The sequence below is a fragment of the Symphalangus syndactylus genome, chromosome 19 (assembly GCF_028878055.3).
Source record: "Symphalangus syndactylus isolate Jambi chromosome 19, NHGRI_mSymSyn1-v2.1_pri, whole genome shotgun sequence".
Classification (NCBI taxonomy): domain Eukaryota; kingdom Metazoa; phylum Chordata; class Mammalia; order Primates; family Hylobatidae; genus Symphalangus; species Symphalangus syndactylus.
In genome coordinates this window covers 80,502,473-80,519,427 of record NC_072434.2, presented here as the reverse complement: position 1 = coordinate 80,519,427, position 16,955 = coordinate 80,502,473, and the positions used below count along the sequence as shown (strand labels likewise).

At 43.9% G+C, this 16,955-nt stretch overlaps 1 protein-coding gene across 1 annotated transcript in view; it reads left to right on the top strand.

The window, feature by feature from the left end:
• Positions 1 to 16,955, top strand: part of NID1 (nidogen 1) — an 89,956-nt gene that overhangs the window by 14,348 nt on the left and 58,653 nt on the right. Inside the window, exons 2-5 of the mRNA XM_055234454.2 lie at positions 2,496 to 2,795; positions 5,687 to 5,913; positions 9,053 to 9,435; positions 13,038 to 13,187. Coding sequence (XP_055090429.1) covers positions 2,496 to 2,795; positions 5,687 to 5,913; positions 9,053 to 9,435; positions 13,038 to 13,187 — 1,060 coding nt within the window. The remainder of the gene's footprint in view (positions 1 to 2,495; positions 2,796 to 5,686; positions 5,914 to 9,052; positions 9,436 to 13,037; positions 13,188 to 16,955) is intronic.

Sequence of the window (16,955 nt, the reverse complement as noted above, 5' to 3'; positions counted from 1 at the left end):
TGCATTTCACTCCCAGAGCTCTGGTTCCAATCCTCACCTGGGCGCCAATCGTTTCTGTACATTGAACCTTTTTATTAATAGCAAGTTTTTGGCATGTTGAGAGTTTGGTCTTTAGTTCCTCTCTTTTTTTCTGCCCCTGCCCTCTCCTCTAGTAATGATGTGTGAAGTGACTGAGGGATAAGACTCTGGGAGGAGGAGGGAGGGGAGGGGGAGGGGAAGGAGGAGGGGGAGGAGGAGGGAAATAAGTGGCCTGGAAAATCCACTGGCCTTCTAACAACTGAGGGTTGCTATTCTGGATTCATGTTTTTCCAATCTGCAGCCCTTAAAGAGCAAAATAAAATGCCATTTGCAAAATCTCTCCCTTTTGATTAGGGAATCTTTTTCTTATTTCTTTTTTTTTTGAGACAATCTTGCTCTGTTGCCCAGGCTGGAATGCATCAGTGCAATCTCGGCTCACTGCAGCCTCCGCCTCTTGGGCTCAAGTGATTCTCCTGCCTCAGTCTCCCAAGTAGCTGGGACTGCAGACACTCGCCACCACGCCCAGCTAATTATTTTTTTGTATTTTTAGTAGAGACGGGGTTTTGCCATATGGGCCAGGCTGGTCTCGAACTCCTGGCCTCAAGTGATCCACCCACCTCCACTTCCCAAAGTGCTGGGATTACAGGCGTGAGCCACCACACCCAGCTAGGGAATTTTTTCTTTCAATTCACAGATTATCTAAGGAAAACTATCACTGGCTTGGTCTTCCATGTCATCAGTGTATTGTGCACTAACAAGAAAGTGAGGGGGTGTTAGACCTCATTGGTGAGCCTGAGTGCCCCCACTCCAAGGGGCTGTTTGCCACAGTATCTCAGGGGCCCTCTTCCCATTTTCCCAAAGAGCATGGGTTTTAGCTGAGTAAGAACAGTGATATCTTTTTTTTTTTTTTGAAACGGAATTTCTCTCTTGTTGCCCAGGCTGGAGCGCAATGTGCAATCTTGGCTCACTGCAAACTCCGCCTCCCAGGCTCAAGCGATTCTCCTGCCTCAGCCTCCCGAATAGCTGGGATTACAGGTGTGCGCCACCAAGCCTGGCTAATTTTGTATTTTTATTAGAGACAGGGTTTTGCCATGTTGGTCAGGCTGGTCTCGAACTCCTGACCTCAGGTGATCCACCTGCCTCAGCCTCCCAAAGTGCTGGGATTACAGGCGTGAGCCACCACACCTGGCCAGTGATATCTTTTAATAGGCAGTTATAACTGATTTCAAGAAGGCAATTCATGAAGTAGTTAAAAGGACTGATTTTGGAAAAGGACCAATTTTGGAGTCAGACTCCGTGGGTTCAAATCCCAGTGTTGCCACTTATTACTTGGTAACTTTGGACACATTGATGAATTTGCCTAATTTTCGCCATCAGAAAAATATGGATATCAGTAGTACTTAGTCTTTTTTTTTTTTTTTTCCTGAGACAGAGTGTTGCTCTGTTGCCCAGGCTGGAGCGCAATGGTGCGATCTCGGCTCACTGCAACCTCCACCTCCTGGGTTCAAGTGATTCTCCTGCCTCAGCCTCCCGAGTAGCTGGGAATACAGGTGCCCGCCACCACGCCCAGCTAATTTTTGAATTTTTAGTAGAGACGGTGTTTCACCATGTTGGCCAGGCTGGTCTTAAACTCCTGACCTCGTGATCTGCCCACCTCGGCCTCCCAAAGTGCTGGGATTACAGGCATGAGCCACCGCGCCCGGTCAGTAGTACCTAGTCTTAAGAGGTTCTTCTGAGCATTAGATGTTAGTAAAATGCCTGCAACATGGTGAATATTCAATAAATATTAGCTATTATCCTGACACATTAAACTATTCAAAATAATTAGCGATACCATAATGCCCCATACAGATTTGCTTCTTGACACTCTATTGTGTCATCATCTCTTTGTGTCAGTCCTTTCCCTTATCCTTCTGGATTGTGGGTTTCTTAAAAGGCGGGGGCTGGACCTTAACCATTTTTCTTTATTTTATTTTATTTTTTTTTTAGACAAGAGTTCACTCTGTCACCCAGGCTGGAGTGCACTGGCGTGATCATGGCTCACTGCAGCTTTGACCTCCCAGGGCTTAAGCCATCCTCCCAGCTCAGCCTCCCAAGTAGCTGGGACTACAGGTCCGTGCTACCAAGCCTGGCTAATTTTTGGTATTTTTGTGTAGAGATGGGATCTCACTTTGATGACCAGGCTCCTAACCATTTTTGTACGCACACCAATTAGCATTCCTGGTAGGGAGTGATTACTCCCTTTTTTGAGTAAATTCACTAGGATTTGAATAGTGACTCCTGTTCTCTTTCCACACAGCCCATTTTGCCTAGAAAAGAATGCTGGGGTCTGCAGTTCAGGCTCGTATCTTTCTCAGATTCTGTTGTGTTTTACATAGCATGGGTACTGGTGACAGTATTCTGGGAGTGGGTGGTCAGTTTTACTGAGAAAGGACCCGTTTCTGCATATTCCTTTTAACCCACTTTGTTTTGTACAGGTCACCACAAATGGCATCATTGCTACCAGTGAACCCCCGGCCAAAGAATCCCATCCCGGGCTCTTCCCACCAACATTCGGTGCAGTTGCCCCTTTCCTGGCGGACTTGGACACGACCGATGGCCTGGGGAAGGTTTATTATCGAGAAGACTTATCCCCCTCCATCACTCAGCGAGCAGCAGAGTGTGTCCACAGAGGGTTCCCGGAGATCTCTTTCCAACCTAGTAGTGCGGTGGTTGTCACTTGGGAATCCGTGGCCCCCTACCAAGGGCCCAGCAGGGACCCGGACCAGGAAGGCAAGGTAAGCACTCCTCCAGATCCAAGTGCAGGTAATCAGACACATTGGCTTCATACACTTTGGTCTCACGCTTTGTGCTGCTTTGACATGGGTTTTACACCACTGATAAAGACACGAAATCCAAAGCGAAATCTAGTAGGCTGGTTATTGCAGGTCCGAAACCTCCAAAAGCTTATCTGCAAGGTTGTATAACTCTACGTTTCAATGACAAGTAGTCATAAAGAAAGCCAATTCCTGGTAAGACATGGCAAAGATAGGGTTGATAAATGGCATCCCCTGGCTGCTCTTACCTCAGGTGGCAGATAGTGGAAGGATAGTTTCTTTCTTCCGTCGCCCAGGCTGGAGTGCAGTGGTGCGATCTCGGCTCACTGCAAGCTTCGCCTCCTGGGTTCATGCCTTTCACCTGTCTCAGCCTCCTGAGTAGCTGGGACTACAGGGCCCTGCCACCACGCCTGGCTAATGTTTTTTGTATTTTTAGTAGTGACAGGGTTTCACCATGTTAGCCAGGATGGTCTTGATCTCCTGACCTTGTGATCTGCCCTTCTCAGCCTCTGAAAGTGCTGGGATTACAGGCGTGAGCCACCATGCCTGGCCCTTTTTTTTTTTTTTTTTGAGATGGAGTCTTGCTCTGTTGCAGTGGCACAATCTCAGCTCACTTTAGCCAATTCTTGTGCCTCAGCCTCACGAGTAGCTGGGATTACAGGCATGGGCCACCACGCTGGCTGATTTTTGTATTTTTAGTAGAGACAAGGTTTCACCACATTGGCTAGGCTGGTCTCGAACTGCTGACCTCAAATGATCCACCCGCCTCAGCCTCCCAAAGTGCTGGGATTACAGGTTTGCGCCACTGAGACCGGCTGGAAGGATAGTTTCTGATTAGAGAAATTATTAATATGAAACGATAGGTTAAAATAACAAAGTACTCCTGAGGGATGCAAAGATAGAAAGGTAAAGTCCAGACTCTAGTTGGGGAGACAAGAATCATTTGGACCATGTGAGTGGTTCAAAACCCAAGTATTGTCATAACCCAGGGTTGGCCTCTCTGTGGGCACAGTCATCAGGGAGGGCTTGAAGGACCAGGCTGTGGAGCACGGACTTGCCCTTGAAGGAAGCAGGGTCTTTGAGTAGGTCAGGAACTCATTGCTGTCTAGTGACTTTTTAAGACAGGCCTCGATTTTCCCTTGGAAAAGTAATTTCTCTCTACCATAACTTCAATTTTATAGGGTAATGAGGAAGAGAGAAACTTGAAAGGTCCCAAAACACTTCATATAAATGGGAGGTATTTTGGGCTGGTGGTTCCTAAAGTGTGTACCGCAAAACACCAGTCCTACAAGATAGTCCTTGAGGAAAAGGCCTTCTAGTTTGGGAAATGCTAAAACTATATCTCCCTCTTGGTGATTCACCCTGAAAAGTCCTGCAGTCAGGAAACTTGCAACTTGCCTAATACTGTTTGTTTTTTCTTGAGACAGAGTCTCACTCTGTCGCCCAGGCTGGAGTGCAGTGGTGCCATCTTGGCTCACTGCAATCTCCACTCCCTGGGTTCAAGCAATTCTCCTGCCTCAGCCTCCCAGGTAGCTGGGACTAAGGGCGTGAGCCACCATTCCGGCCTTGCCGAATATTGTTTAACTGAGCAATCTCCAAACCTGTGACCATACCTCTTCCCTTCCCCCGCTCCAAAAAGGATGCATTACATCCCACAGAGCACACTTTGGGAAAGTCTTTTAGGGGCCTGCATGACGCATTTTGCTTGCCAACTGTTATCCATCTGAGTGCCAAACTTGAAAACAGCTTAAATGTTAAATGTCTCAACTGCTCCCTTTCACTTGGGTGATAAATGCCCAACCCATTGGTATGGAGCCCTTGCCTGCCTCTTGGGCCTAAATCTGTTCTACCTCCACATACCCTTAGCAGCCGCTGCACCAAATTACATGTAATTCCCTGAACTTGCCCTTGCTCTTTTTTTTATCCGCAGTATCTTGCACAGGCTGTCCTCTCTGCTTGGGACATCCTCTCCCCGACCCCCCTACAGATGGCAGCTTCCTCCTGCTTGTTCATTCAGACTGGGCCCTCCCGTGAGGCCTTGACCAACCACAGCCTCCTGGCATGGGACACACTCCCACCCCTCCTGGCATGGGACACGTCCTCTTACGGCTCCTGCAGCGCTTTGCAAATGTTCCGATTACAGAATCCATCCTCAGGTTTTGCAATGTTTTGTTCACATGTCAGCCTTCCCAAAGTGCTGGGATTACAGGCATGACCCACTGCGCCCGGCATGTGCCTGCTGTTTCATACGTGACCTCATGTAGTCTTCCTCATTTCTGTGAAGGAGGTGGTTTTATCTCCATTTTACAGATGCAAACATCGAGGCTTAGGGAACTCAAGTATCACGCCCAGTGTCACATAATAATGAGTAGAGCAAAGATTTGGATCCAGATCTGTTTTCTCCCAAATCTCATATTTTTGTTTTTATTTTTTTTTTCTACTGTATGGTGCTTGGGTTCAATAAATGTTTCTTAAATGATTAATGTGGTTGAATATGTTAACAGCCATGGAAACAAATTCTTTGGGTAAGAATTTCCTAAATTGCATGAGATTTTAGGCCACCATCTGGAGGTACCATCTGTATAATTTTTGGTTAACCTTAGGGCCACAGTTATGCAGAAGATATTTATGAATTAATCAGAAAATGTCATGTTGACGTAGCCTTAGGGATATTTCAGTGGAACTATCCCAGAGTCCTTGGTTCTTGCTACAAAAGTCCTTCTTTTAGAATAAGGTGAGAATATTGCCATCTCTTTACAGCACTGTATGCTTTATAGATAGTCTGGCAAATAACACATTTTAAGATCTATAGATATTTTTCCGAGTAACTGAATTTTAACTCATCTTCACAGAGAAATACGTTCCAGGCTGTTCTAGCCTCCTCTGATTCCAGCTCCTATGCCATTTTCCTTTATCCTGAAGATGGTCTGCAGTTCCATACGACATTCTCAAAGAAGGAAAACAACCAAGTTCCTGCCGTGGTTGCATTCAGTCAAGGTTCAGTGGGATTCTTATGGAAGAGCAATGGAGCTTATAATATATTTGCTAATGACAGAGAATCAGTTGAAAATTTGGCCAAGTATGCTTTCTTTGTTCTTCAGTAGATTCTCCTCTTAATATTTTTTAATGTGGATAATGTAATGTGTATTATAGATCATTAACTAAAAATGTTCCTATGGATTTAAGTTTTGCATAGAGTTTTTACATTATGAAATACTTTTTCTGAGGATCTTAAGGAAATATATTTTTAGAATGAACAGATATCCTATTTTTTAGATATCATCCTCATGTGAAATAGTTTTTTTTTTTTCTTTTTTTTGAGACAGAGCCTTACTCTGTCGCCCAGGTTGGAGTGCAATGGCGCGATCTCGACTCACTGCAACCTCTGCCTCCCAGGTTCAAGTGATTCTCTTGCCTCAGCTTCCCAAGTAGCTGGGATTACAGGTGTGTGCCACCATGCCCAGCTAATTTTTGTATTTTTAGTAGAGATGGGGTTTCACCATGTTGGCCAGGCTGGTCTTGAACTCCCGCCCTCAGGTGATCTGCCCGCCTCAGCCTCCCAAAGTGCTGGGATTACAGGCATGAGGTGCCATGCCCGGCCTTAAAACAGTTTTTACCATTTTTGTCTATAAATACAGTTAGAAATAAGAGTTATTCAAACCTATCTCCTTCTTTGATCTCAAGGCTGAGAAAACCTTTTCCTTCACATTGACTAGGGGGAAAATTCTTACAACAGAAATAGTGCTCTCAGGCTATGTTGTAGAATTTGACAAAAGGGGGGAAGCCCAAATTGGTTTTTGAAAATTAAAACTTTTCGTCTCCCATTATTCTTTAAAAACTAAGAGTGAATCCCCTAAAACCACCTTTTAATTTTATATCATCAAATCTAGCTTGAATTCCTCTGCCCTTCACTTAGTGGTGTGCTGGTAAATGCTTAACAACTGGTTTTATGAGGGCAGAGGAGACCTGATTTATAGCATTTGCCTATTTCTGTGATGTAAATACTCCTATCACGACCAATTTCAAGTTATTAACATCATGTCACTCAATGAAGAGTTCCGAAAATATGCACCATTATATATATTCTCACCATAAAGATGCAATAGGTTTAATATATTTAATTTCAAGAGCATGGATAGTAGCAAAAGAATTAGAATATGATGAGTTTTGAATATTTTTTCCTTTTAAAAAATATAACTTGATTAATTGGAAGTGCATGTGATTTAATTGTTTAGAATGGCTGTGTTTAATAACTGGCTTGCAAAATTCCTAAAATTTTAACAGCCAGCTCTCACAAGCTAGTACATATAAGCTCCCACACACCACTGTCTTTACTTGAGTCCCAGGCAGACAAATTGATTAGATGTCCTATTTATGCAGGACTTTTGTGATTTATCATCCCCACCCCAACCCATTGTTTTGCTCAGTATTTTCCATTGAGTAATGTATGTCCCCTCTGTCCATTGTATAATATAATCATTTCACGTAATTTCTGATAGGAGCACTTCCAATCACAGACACAGAAGAATGGCAAAAATGGTGGAGGAAGAAGTAGAGATTAGGAATATTCTACTATATTTTATAATTATAAAATACTTTTGGATTTTATATCTCATTTGCTTTTCACCATATCCTTTAAGCACCAAAGGTAAACTGAGACTAGTCCAAGATCCCACAGCCAATGGAGTTGGGATTTCTTTTTTTTGTTGTTTTTGTTGTTGTTTTGAGACGGAGTGTCGCTCTGTCGCCCAGGCTGGAGTGCAGTGGCACGATCTTGGCTCACTGCAAGCTCTGCCTCCCGGGTTCATGCCATTCTCCTGCTTCAGCGTCCTGAGCAGCTGGGACTACAGGCGCCCACCACCACGCCTGGCTAATTTTTTGTATTTTTAGTAGAGACGGGGTTTCACCATGTTAGCCAGGATGGTCTTGATCTCCTGACCTCATGATCCGCCCGCCTCGGCCTCCCAAAGTGCTGGGATTATAGGCGTGAGCCACCGCACCCGGCCCTGGAGTTGAGATTTCTAAAAAACCATGTCTACAATGTTTTCATTCACACTTCTGACACCAAATGGGTGGGGTTTTTTTTCCCCCACACCAACCAATTCTCTGCGCACCAGCCGGGTGTCCTACACTTCAGTTCAATTCTAGCACTGGCGTTAGTGCAGACCCCATAGGTTAAGGGCTCAGTCCCACAGGACTGCCCCCACTTCAGATGCCAGTCCCAAGTCCTGTTTCCACCTGTACTTCTGAGAAACCAGCTATAAATGGAGGGTTTCCATGACATGCTCCTCAGATTTGATAATTTGCTAGAATGGCTCACATAACACAGAAAAATGCTTTACTATTACCAGTTCATTCTAAAGGATACAACTCAGGATCAACCAAATGGAAGAGAGGCATAGGACAAGGTTTGGGGAAGGGGGCAGGGTTTCCACGCCCTCTCTGAGTACACCACCCTTCCAGCACCTTGATGTGTTCAAGCCAGAAGCTCTCTGAACCCCACCGTTTTAGGGTTTTTATTTCATAGGCCTGGTTGATTAAATCACTGATTGTTGGTGATTGACTCAATCCCCAGCCCATCTCCCCTCCCTGGAGGCAGTGGGGAAAGCTGGACATTCCAACCCTCTAATCATGTCTTGGTCTTTCTGGCCACCAGCCCCCATCCTGAAACTGTCTAGGAGCTCCCAGCCATCAGTCGACTCATTAGCCTACAAAAAGCACTCTTATCACTCCAGAAATTCCAAAGGCTGTAGGAGCTCTTGTTTCAGAATGTGAGGACAGAGACCAGATATGTATTTTTAATTGTATCATACCATGCCATGGAAAGAGATAGTGGACAGCATGAATGACTTCAGTCCTAAAGCCACTGTGAGTCCTATAAGCCACCTTAGCTCATAAGGTAGAGCACGTAACCAGCAATTAGGATGAGTAAGTTGAATTTTAAGTCCTGACCTGTCCCTGGAGCACACCTCTGGAATGGCTGGGACCGAGCTTGTGCTAGTATTGTGCCCATTTGGACACAGTCTCACCAGACAGCCCTAGACTGTCTCAGCCACATGACACTCAGACATGATGGCCAGTGCCCTTCCACTCTCCAGTCCTAGCTGCAGGTGATGGCTTGCAGACCAACACAGATCCCCAGGGCTCCCTCTGCTTGGGTAGTGGTGGCTGTTTGTGGGTTGCTGGCCTCTTTCTAAGAAGCCTGTCCTTCCTCCTAGGAGTAGTAACTCTGGGCAGCAGGGTGTCTGGGTGTTTGAGATTGGGAGTCCAGCCACCACCAATGGCGTGGTGCCTGCGGACGTGATCCTCGGAACCGAAGATGGGGCAGAGTATGATGATGAGGATGAAGATTATGACCTGGCGACGACTCGTCTGGGCCTGGAGGATGTGGGCACCACGCCCTTCTCCTACAAGGCTCTGAGAAGGGGAGGTGCTGACACATACAGTGTGCCCAGCGTCCTCTCCCCGCGCCGGGCAGCTACCGAAAGGCCCCTTGGACCTCCCACAGAGAGAACCAGGTCTTTCCAGTTGGCAGTGGAGACTTTTCACCAGCAGCACCCTCAGGTCATAGATGTGGATGAAGTTGAGGAAACAGGAGTTGGTAAGACCATTTAAGTTGCAATTGGTAATGGTCTTGTGTGGGCTTCCAGACAGGTGTACTGCTGGGGAGATGTCAGTTGTGAGCATTCCATGGTGGTTTGTAAGGATAAGAGCTTGGGAAAGTAGAGGCTGAACTCTCACAGCCGGGGAGCCTTGGTGTTATATGCCCAGTGGCTTCAGAGATGCTCAGTGATCTTTTGGGATTAGGACCGTGGTTTTGGAGACTGTTGAGTGTGTCTTCTTTCAAGTTTCCTAGTATTCCATTCTGTCTGTTTTAAAGAGAAAACGTCCATTAGAATTGTTTTGAAAGTCAGATTTTCTTGTGATTTCTCAGATCAGAAATGTATTCATCCACCTGAAAAAACATTTTAGAAGTTCTTTTGGCTGTCTATGAAGCTTATCTTTGACATTTATTTCCTCTTGGTTTTGGAATTAGAATTGTTGATTATTTTTCTTCCCAGGTCCCATCAGTTTCAGAGCTGGTTTGTGAAGATAAAAAACAAAACAAAACAAAAAAAACAATATAAGTAGATACTCTTTAAAAAAAAAAATAGGGCCGGGGTGGTGGCTCACACCTGTAATCCCAGCACTTTGGGAGGCTGAGGCAGGCGGATCACAAGCTCAAGAGATTGAGACCATCCTGGCCAACATGGTGAAACCCCATCTCTACTAAAAATACAAAAATTAGCGGGGCGTGATGACACATGCCTGTAGTCCTAGCTACTCAGGAGGCTGAGGTAGGAGAATTGCTTGAACCTGGGAGGCAGAGGTTGCAGTGAGCTGAGATCATGCCACTGCACTCCAGCCTGGCAACAGAGTGAGTCTCTGTCTCGAAAAAAAAAGAAAAGTTTTACAGTACATTTTCTGGTCAACTATGTTATATCAGATTTTTGCTACATTTTGACGGAAAATGGAACTCCTGGATGCTTTCATTTGTCTTATAAAAGATGTTCTGGCTGGGCACGGTGGCTCATGCCTGTAATCCCAGCACTTTGGGAGGCCAAGGCGGGAGTATCACCTGAGGTCAGGAGTTGTCGAGACCAGCCTGGACAACATGGTGAAATCCTGCCTCTACTAAAAATGCAAAACATTAGCCGGGCGTGGTGGTGGGCGTCTGTAATCCCAGCCAATCTGGAGGCTGAGGCCAGAGAATCGCTCGAACCTGGGAGGTGGAGGTTGCAGTGAGCCAAGATCGCACCATTGCACTCCAGCCTGGTTGACAAGAGCAAGACTCTGTCTCAAGAAAAAAAAAAAAAAAAAGATGTGCCAACTAAACTGTCCTCATTATTTTTTTTTTTCACATTAGTTTGATACGGAATCCACTAAGACTCAAATAAATGGGATAGTCCAAGCCTTTAGATAAGCTTATTGCGGCTGTCTGCTGCTTTTCTACTAAGGAATGATCATAAAACCCTTAGAAAAGTCTGGCCCATTCCACACTGTTCACTCGTTCTTATTTGCCCTTACTTGTTCTGATTTATCTCACAGCGGTAGCCATACACGCTTGTTCTCACGAGTATCCCAAACCGTGGACGAGATGGGGTGCTTACTGGCTGGCGTGCTCACTTACTTCTGAGGCACGGAAATGGAGAAGCTGCTATTCGGTGGCAGGACAAGGACAGGGCTCATGTCTTAGGGTTCTCCTACTGCACCCTGGGTTCCTGGGGTGATGCTCACATTGCTCAGCACATGCCACTCTGCCGTGGGTTTTGGAGTCATCTCCCCCAGATGTGTTGGGTCTGTTTCCTTGCAGATGTTGGGTTTTGAGTCCCATCCTGTCTCCACCTTTCTAGGTATCTCTGAAATTCTCATTTAAGCCATCACATTTGAATGAGACCATATCCAGCCCAACAACTTGGGGCAGTGTATTACTTAAGACTGAAAAAAGCCTAGGTTTGAATGCAGATTGTGTCTAAAACAGACACATTCCTGTCCCTCTACCCCCGCTATTTCCCTATGTTTATGAGAAAGGTCAGTCTTCTGTGGCCAGTAGTGCATTCCTGGTGTTATTTGAATAGTTCACATATACACAGGCCATAATGACCCCTGAGAGCTCTGCCCACAGCTGGAGTTTAAGTAATCAGTAGCATCACGTGTTCAGTTCAGGGCTCAAGTGTGCTCGGCTCCAAACGCTGTCTTTATAAAGCCAGAAATTCCCTTCCGAGTATGTAGGACTCATAGAGTCTACCTGGTTTTAAACTTTGATTTTCTCTTCACTCATAACAGTCAATTACGAATGGGATCATTATCCCCTCTGAAAGTTTACCCCTCTTGTGCTTTTGAATTTCATTCCAAATTAATTTGCTCTGGATTATTAAATATAATGAGCTAGTTCATGATTCTAATAAAATGAACTTGGAATGTGGAAATTTAAAATAGGGAGACATTCTTTTTCTTTCTTGGGTCAAAGGCTTTTTAGCCCAGGTGTGACTAGGGCATTATTTTTGTTCAGCTTTTGAGTAAAAGTGCTTCCAAATTATTCCTCAGGGAAAAGTGTATGTTGGGGTGGGGTGGGGGGGTGATTTAAAATTAAAAAGAATATAAGCCAGGCACAATGGCACCCGCCTGCAGTCCCAGCTACTTGGGAGGCAGAGGAAGGAGGATAAAAATATATGTACATATTTTAAGGTTGTTAAAATGGCAAATTTTACGTTATATATATCTTACCACGATAAAAAAGTAAAAAAATTATATCATAATTATATGTAGTATATATTGCATTATATATTATTATATAACATATAAATATATTTTATCTGTTATAATGTAATATATTGTATTTTATATAATGTAATACAATGTAAATATATTATATATTTACGTATATGTATATGTACATATTTACATATGTATTTACATATATGTATATGTACATATTTGCATATATATTTACATATATATGTTATATATTTATATTTAATATATATTACATATATGTAATATATTTATGTTATATATGACCTATATAACATAGGTAATATATATTATATATGTTTTTATGTATATATTTTTAAGAGTCCCCCCAAACATGAAGCTCATTCTTCTCACTAGTTTAGATGGACACCATCCTAAGATTGCTATTGGATAGCACTAATCTAATATTGATGCCAAGTACACTGGATTCTAGCAGTTTTCAATAATTAATAATCACCTTGTGATTTCTCAACTCCTTTTAGACCTATTTGCCTCAGTGATGTGAGTTGGGGAGCCACATTACTTTTTTTTTTTTTTCTTTTTGAGACAGGGTCTGGCTCTATTGCCCAGGCTGGAGTGCAGTGGTGCAATCACGGCTCACTGCAGACCCAACCTCCTAGGCTGAAGCGATCCTCCCACCTCAGCCTCCTCCAATAGCTGGGACTACAGGTGCATGCTACCATACTCGGTTAATTTTTGTATTTTTTTGTGGAGATGGGGTTTCACCATGTTGCCCAGGCTCACGTAACTATTTAAGTGGCTACCTATAGGGGATTGTAATCATCTGTAGTGAGCCTGGTCCCTTGAATTGCCCATGCAGGTGTAAGTCGCTGGTGACTAGATGAGAGAGCCCACTGGGCTAGAGCTGCGTGAAATGCTTACAGGTGTGCAATTGTTTTCTTGGACCAGTTTTCAGCTATAACACGGATTCTCGCCAGACGTGTGCCAACAACAGACACCAGTGCTCGGTGCACGCAGAGTGCAGGGACTACGCCACGGGCTTCTGCTGCAGCTGTGTCGCTGGCTATACGGGCAATGGCAGGCAATGTGTTGCAGAAGGTAATTTGCTTTTCTATGTTCATTTCATGCGGGAGAAGGAGGAGCGGAGTTTTTGTTTTGGTGCTCGTTTTCCATGTTGCTTTACCCACATCTCCGGAGGTGTGTAGAGTTTTTCTTATGGCAGCCATACGTGGTCTCTCCCTCATTTTTTCTCATATTCTCTACAGGCATCCCCCAGGAAGGCCCATTTTTCAAATATGGCAGTCTTTCTTTCCTGTGCTATTTCTCCATCTCAGGGGACAGTCACTGGGAGCCCATCTTCACAACTGTGTGGTGTGTGGCCACAAAGGCCATAGTGTTAAAATTACGCAGCCTGGACAAAGAATTGTTTATGCCCCTCACTTTCCTCCATGTCTTTGAAATCTCTTTCGTGTCTTTTTTTCTTAGAGTCTCTCTAATTTTATGTGGTGTTGCTGACAGACCTATCTTTTTTTTTTCTTCTTGAGACAGAGTCTTACTCTGTCGCCCAGGCTGGAGTGCAGTGGCGTGACCTTGGCTCACTGCAGCCTTCATCTCCCGGGTTCAAGTGATTCTCCTGCCTCAGCCTCCGAGTAGCTGGAATTATAGGTGTGCACCACCAAACCCAGCTAATTTTTGTATTTTTCGTAGAGATGGGGTTTCTCCATGTTGGCCAGACTGGTCTTGAACTCCTGACCTCAAATAATCTGCCTGCCTCGGCCTCCCAAAATGTTGGGATTACAGGCGTGAGCCACCACGCCCGGCCAGACCTATCTTAATGGTTGTTAAGCCCCAGCAGGGCCACAGAAGGCTGGCTTAGACCAAAGTCTGTGGCAGGTAAAGTTTATTCCATCATCCTCTCCCTCCTGTCTCTCTTGCCTGGTGCTCCTGAAGTCATAGCGTGGTCACGATTGAGCATCGGAGATGCACCATGGTTAATGCTGGGGTGCCAATCCCATTGTGTGGCCAGATGGATTCGGCTACGGGCCAGTGTCCATTCTAAACTCTGCCCTCAAAAGGATCAACTGGTTTGGATGCTTGCAGATGGTCAGGAGAATCCTTTCTGTGCAAATCCGGGGGTCCTGGTAATGTTCACTCAGTTGCACCGTCTGGGAGGCTGGAGTTTGTTTTAATTCCAGAATTAACACAAAAATGGCAAAACCCCACCATGTTAAACATTCCTCCCTTCAGATGCGGTCTTAGTCACTTTTCTGATGCTTCTAACAGAATACCTGAAACAGTAATTTATAAAGAAAAAAAATTTATTTCTTACAGTGATGGAGGCTGAGAAATCCAACATCAGGGAACCACATTTGGTGATGGCCTTGTTTCTGGTGGGGGCTCTCTGCAGAGGTGGTACAGGGGGCTGAGCATCCTAGCTCAGGTCTCCCTTCCTCTTCCTCTAAAGCCATCAGTCCAATTCCGGTGATAACCCATTCATCCATTAATCCATGACTGGATTAACTCGTTCTTCAGGGCAGAGCCCTCATGATCCAATCAGCTCTGAAAGGCTCCATTTCTAAATGCTATCACATTGGGGATTAAGTTTCAATATGAATTTTGGAGGGGACATTCAAGCCATAGCAGATGCCACCAAATTATCTCACTTGTCATGGGTCATTTTCCTTGTGTGTTTAATGTGGAACTTCAATTGCTTTGCAAAATTTGACTAAATAAAAGTCAACTGGAAGAATGGTTTCTGCTTTTCAGACCCCCATCTGCCATAGTTACAGTTAAATTCGTTATCATTTTAAGTTGCTAAAAACAAAAAATCATTTCCTTCTGTGTCCCCATTAGATAAAGTGAGGTTTAAAAAAATACTACCTTCAGCAATGGAAGAAAATTGAGTATGCTTTACTTATTAATTTTAGGGGATGTTTTTAACTTCTAAACTGTTTTTGATTTTCTTCTAAATCCCATCACCCCAGGGGTGGTGTGCCTTTGCTTCTTTGTTTCAGGCTTGGCTTTTGTATCTTCTCCACCCCAGGAGAAGCTTCCAAAATCCACAATAAAAGCTTATTCTTAAAGAGCAACCTCTTAGCCTTTTCTACCCCAAATATCAGAGCTTGAAATGCTGCACAGTTTGTGTTTGGCAGCCAGCTCAGATATGACAAACTGTTCAGCCACATATTTTGACATTATATACACACCCTGGAATAGATTTGTGGTTTAAATATTTGTTGGATTCTTGCTACTTAAAAAAAAAATGTTTCTAGCTCAAAGTTTGGTGGAAACATTTTTGTTTGGTTTCTTAACTTGGCTTTCTTGCTTGTTTTCCGGATTGTTCTTGGGATACCTTTTTGCACTGTTGGCCAGCTAACTTCACAGTGTTCCCCAGAGTAATGACACAACATGCGTGCAGAATGACTCTGTTGGATATGCCCTGGCTGATCAGAGAATGTGTTGAGCCATTTGGGCATATGGAACCCAACGAAAGGTCATCAGAATGCAGCTGGTCCCCAGGTGCCAGCCCCTGCCTAGGGCTATTCAACAACATTCACTGAGAACTTACTACATAAAGAAAACCCTGCCGAGAACCTGTGAGGGGCTGGTGTGAAAGTCCTGACCCTGTGATGATCATAATCTAGGAACAGAAATAAGATATGTACAATCAATAACTGAAAATAATACCACATCAAACCTAAACAATGCAACATAACCTTTGTTTTCCCTCTTCCTTCAGTTTTTGTTTTTCTGAGATATAATTCACATATCTTTTTAAAGTATACAATTTGGTGGGTTTTAATATATTCACAAAGTTGTCCAACTATTACCTCTATCTAATTCTAGAACATTTTCATCACCCCCAAAAGAAACACCGTATCCATTAGTAGTCACTCTTGATTTCTCAAAATGTCCCCAGCCCCTGTCAAGCCCTCGTCTACCTTCTATCTTTATAGGTGTTCCTATTCCGGATGTTTCATACATATAGAATCATACAATACGTGACCTTTTATGTCTGACTTCTTCCCCTTAGCATGATGATTTCAAGGTTCATGCCCGTTTTAGCCCATATCAGTATTTCATGCCTTTTTCTTTTTCTTTTCTTTCTTTCTTTTTTTTTTTTTTTTTTGTTTTTTGAGATGGAGTTTCGCCTTATTGCCCAGGCTGGAGTGCAATAGTGCAATCTCAGCTCACTGCAACCTCTGCCTGCTGTGTTCAAGCGATTCTCCTGCTTCAGCCTCCTGAGTAGCTGGGATTATAGATGCCCGCTGCCATGACTAGCTAATTTTTTGTATTTTTAGTAGAGACGGAGTTTCACCATGTTGGCCAGGCTGGTCTCAAATTCCTGACCTCAGATGATCCACCTGCCTTGATCTCCCAAAGTGCTGGGATTACAGGCATGAGCCACTGGGCCCAGCCTCATGCCTTTTTCTAGCCAAATAATACCTTAATGAATGGAGGTACCGTATTTTGTTTATCCATTCATCAGTTAATGGACATTTGGGTTGTTTCCCTTTTGGCTCTGGTGAGTAATGCTTCTAAGAACATTTGTGTTCACATTTTTGTGTGGACACACGTGCTCCTTTCTCTTGGCTGTATACCTAGGAATTAGAATTTCTGGGCCATACAGTAACCTTCAATGTTCTTACTCGAATACAACAAAGAGCAATTTAATTTCTTTAGTTCTTATTTTTTTCCCTGTTTAAACAATAATAAATATATGCAAGTTATAAATACTCAAAAATTATAAAAATTTATAGTATAGGAAATGAACGTTCACCACGTTTGCCCTGAGTTAACCACTGTTAGCAGTTTTCCCCCAGGTATATGCCAACATTTATTATGAATGTAATTTTTTAAGCAAAA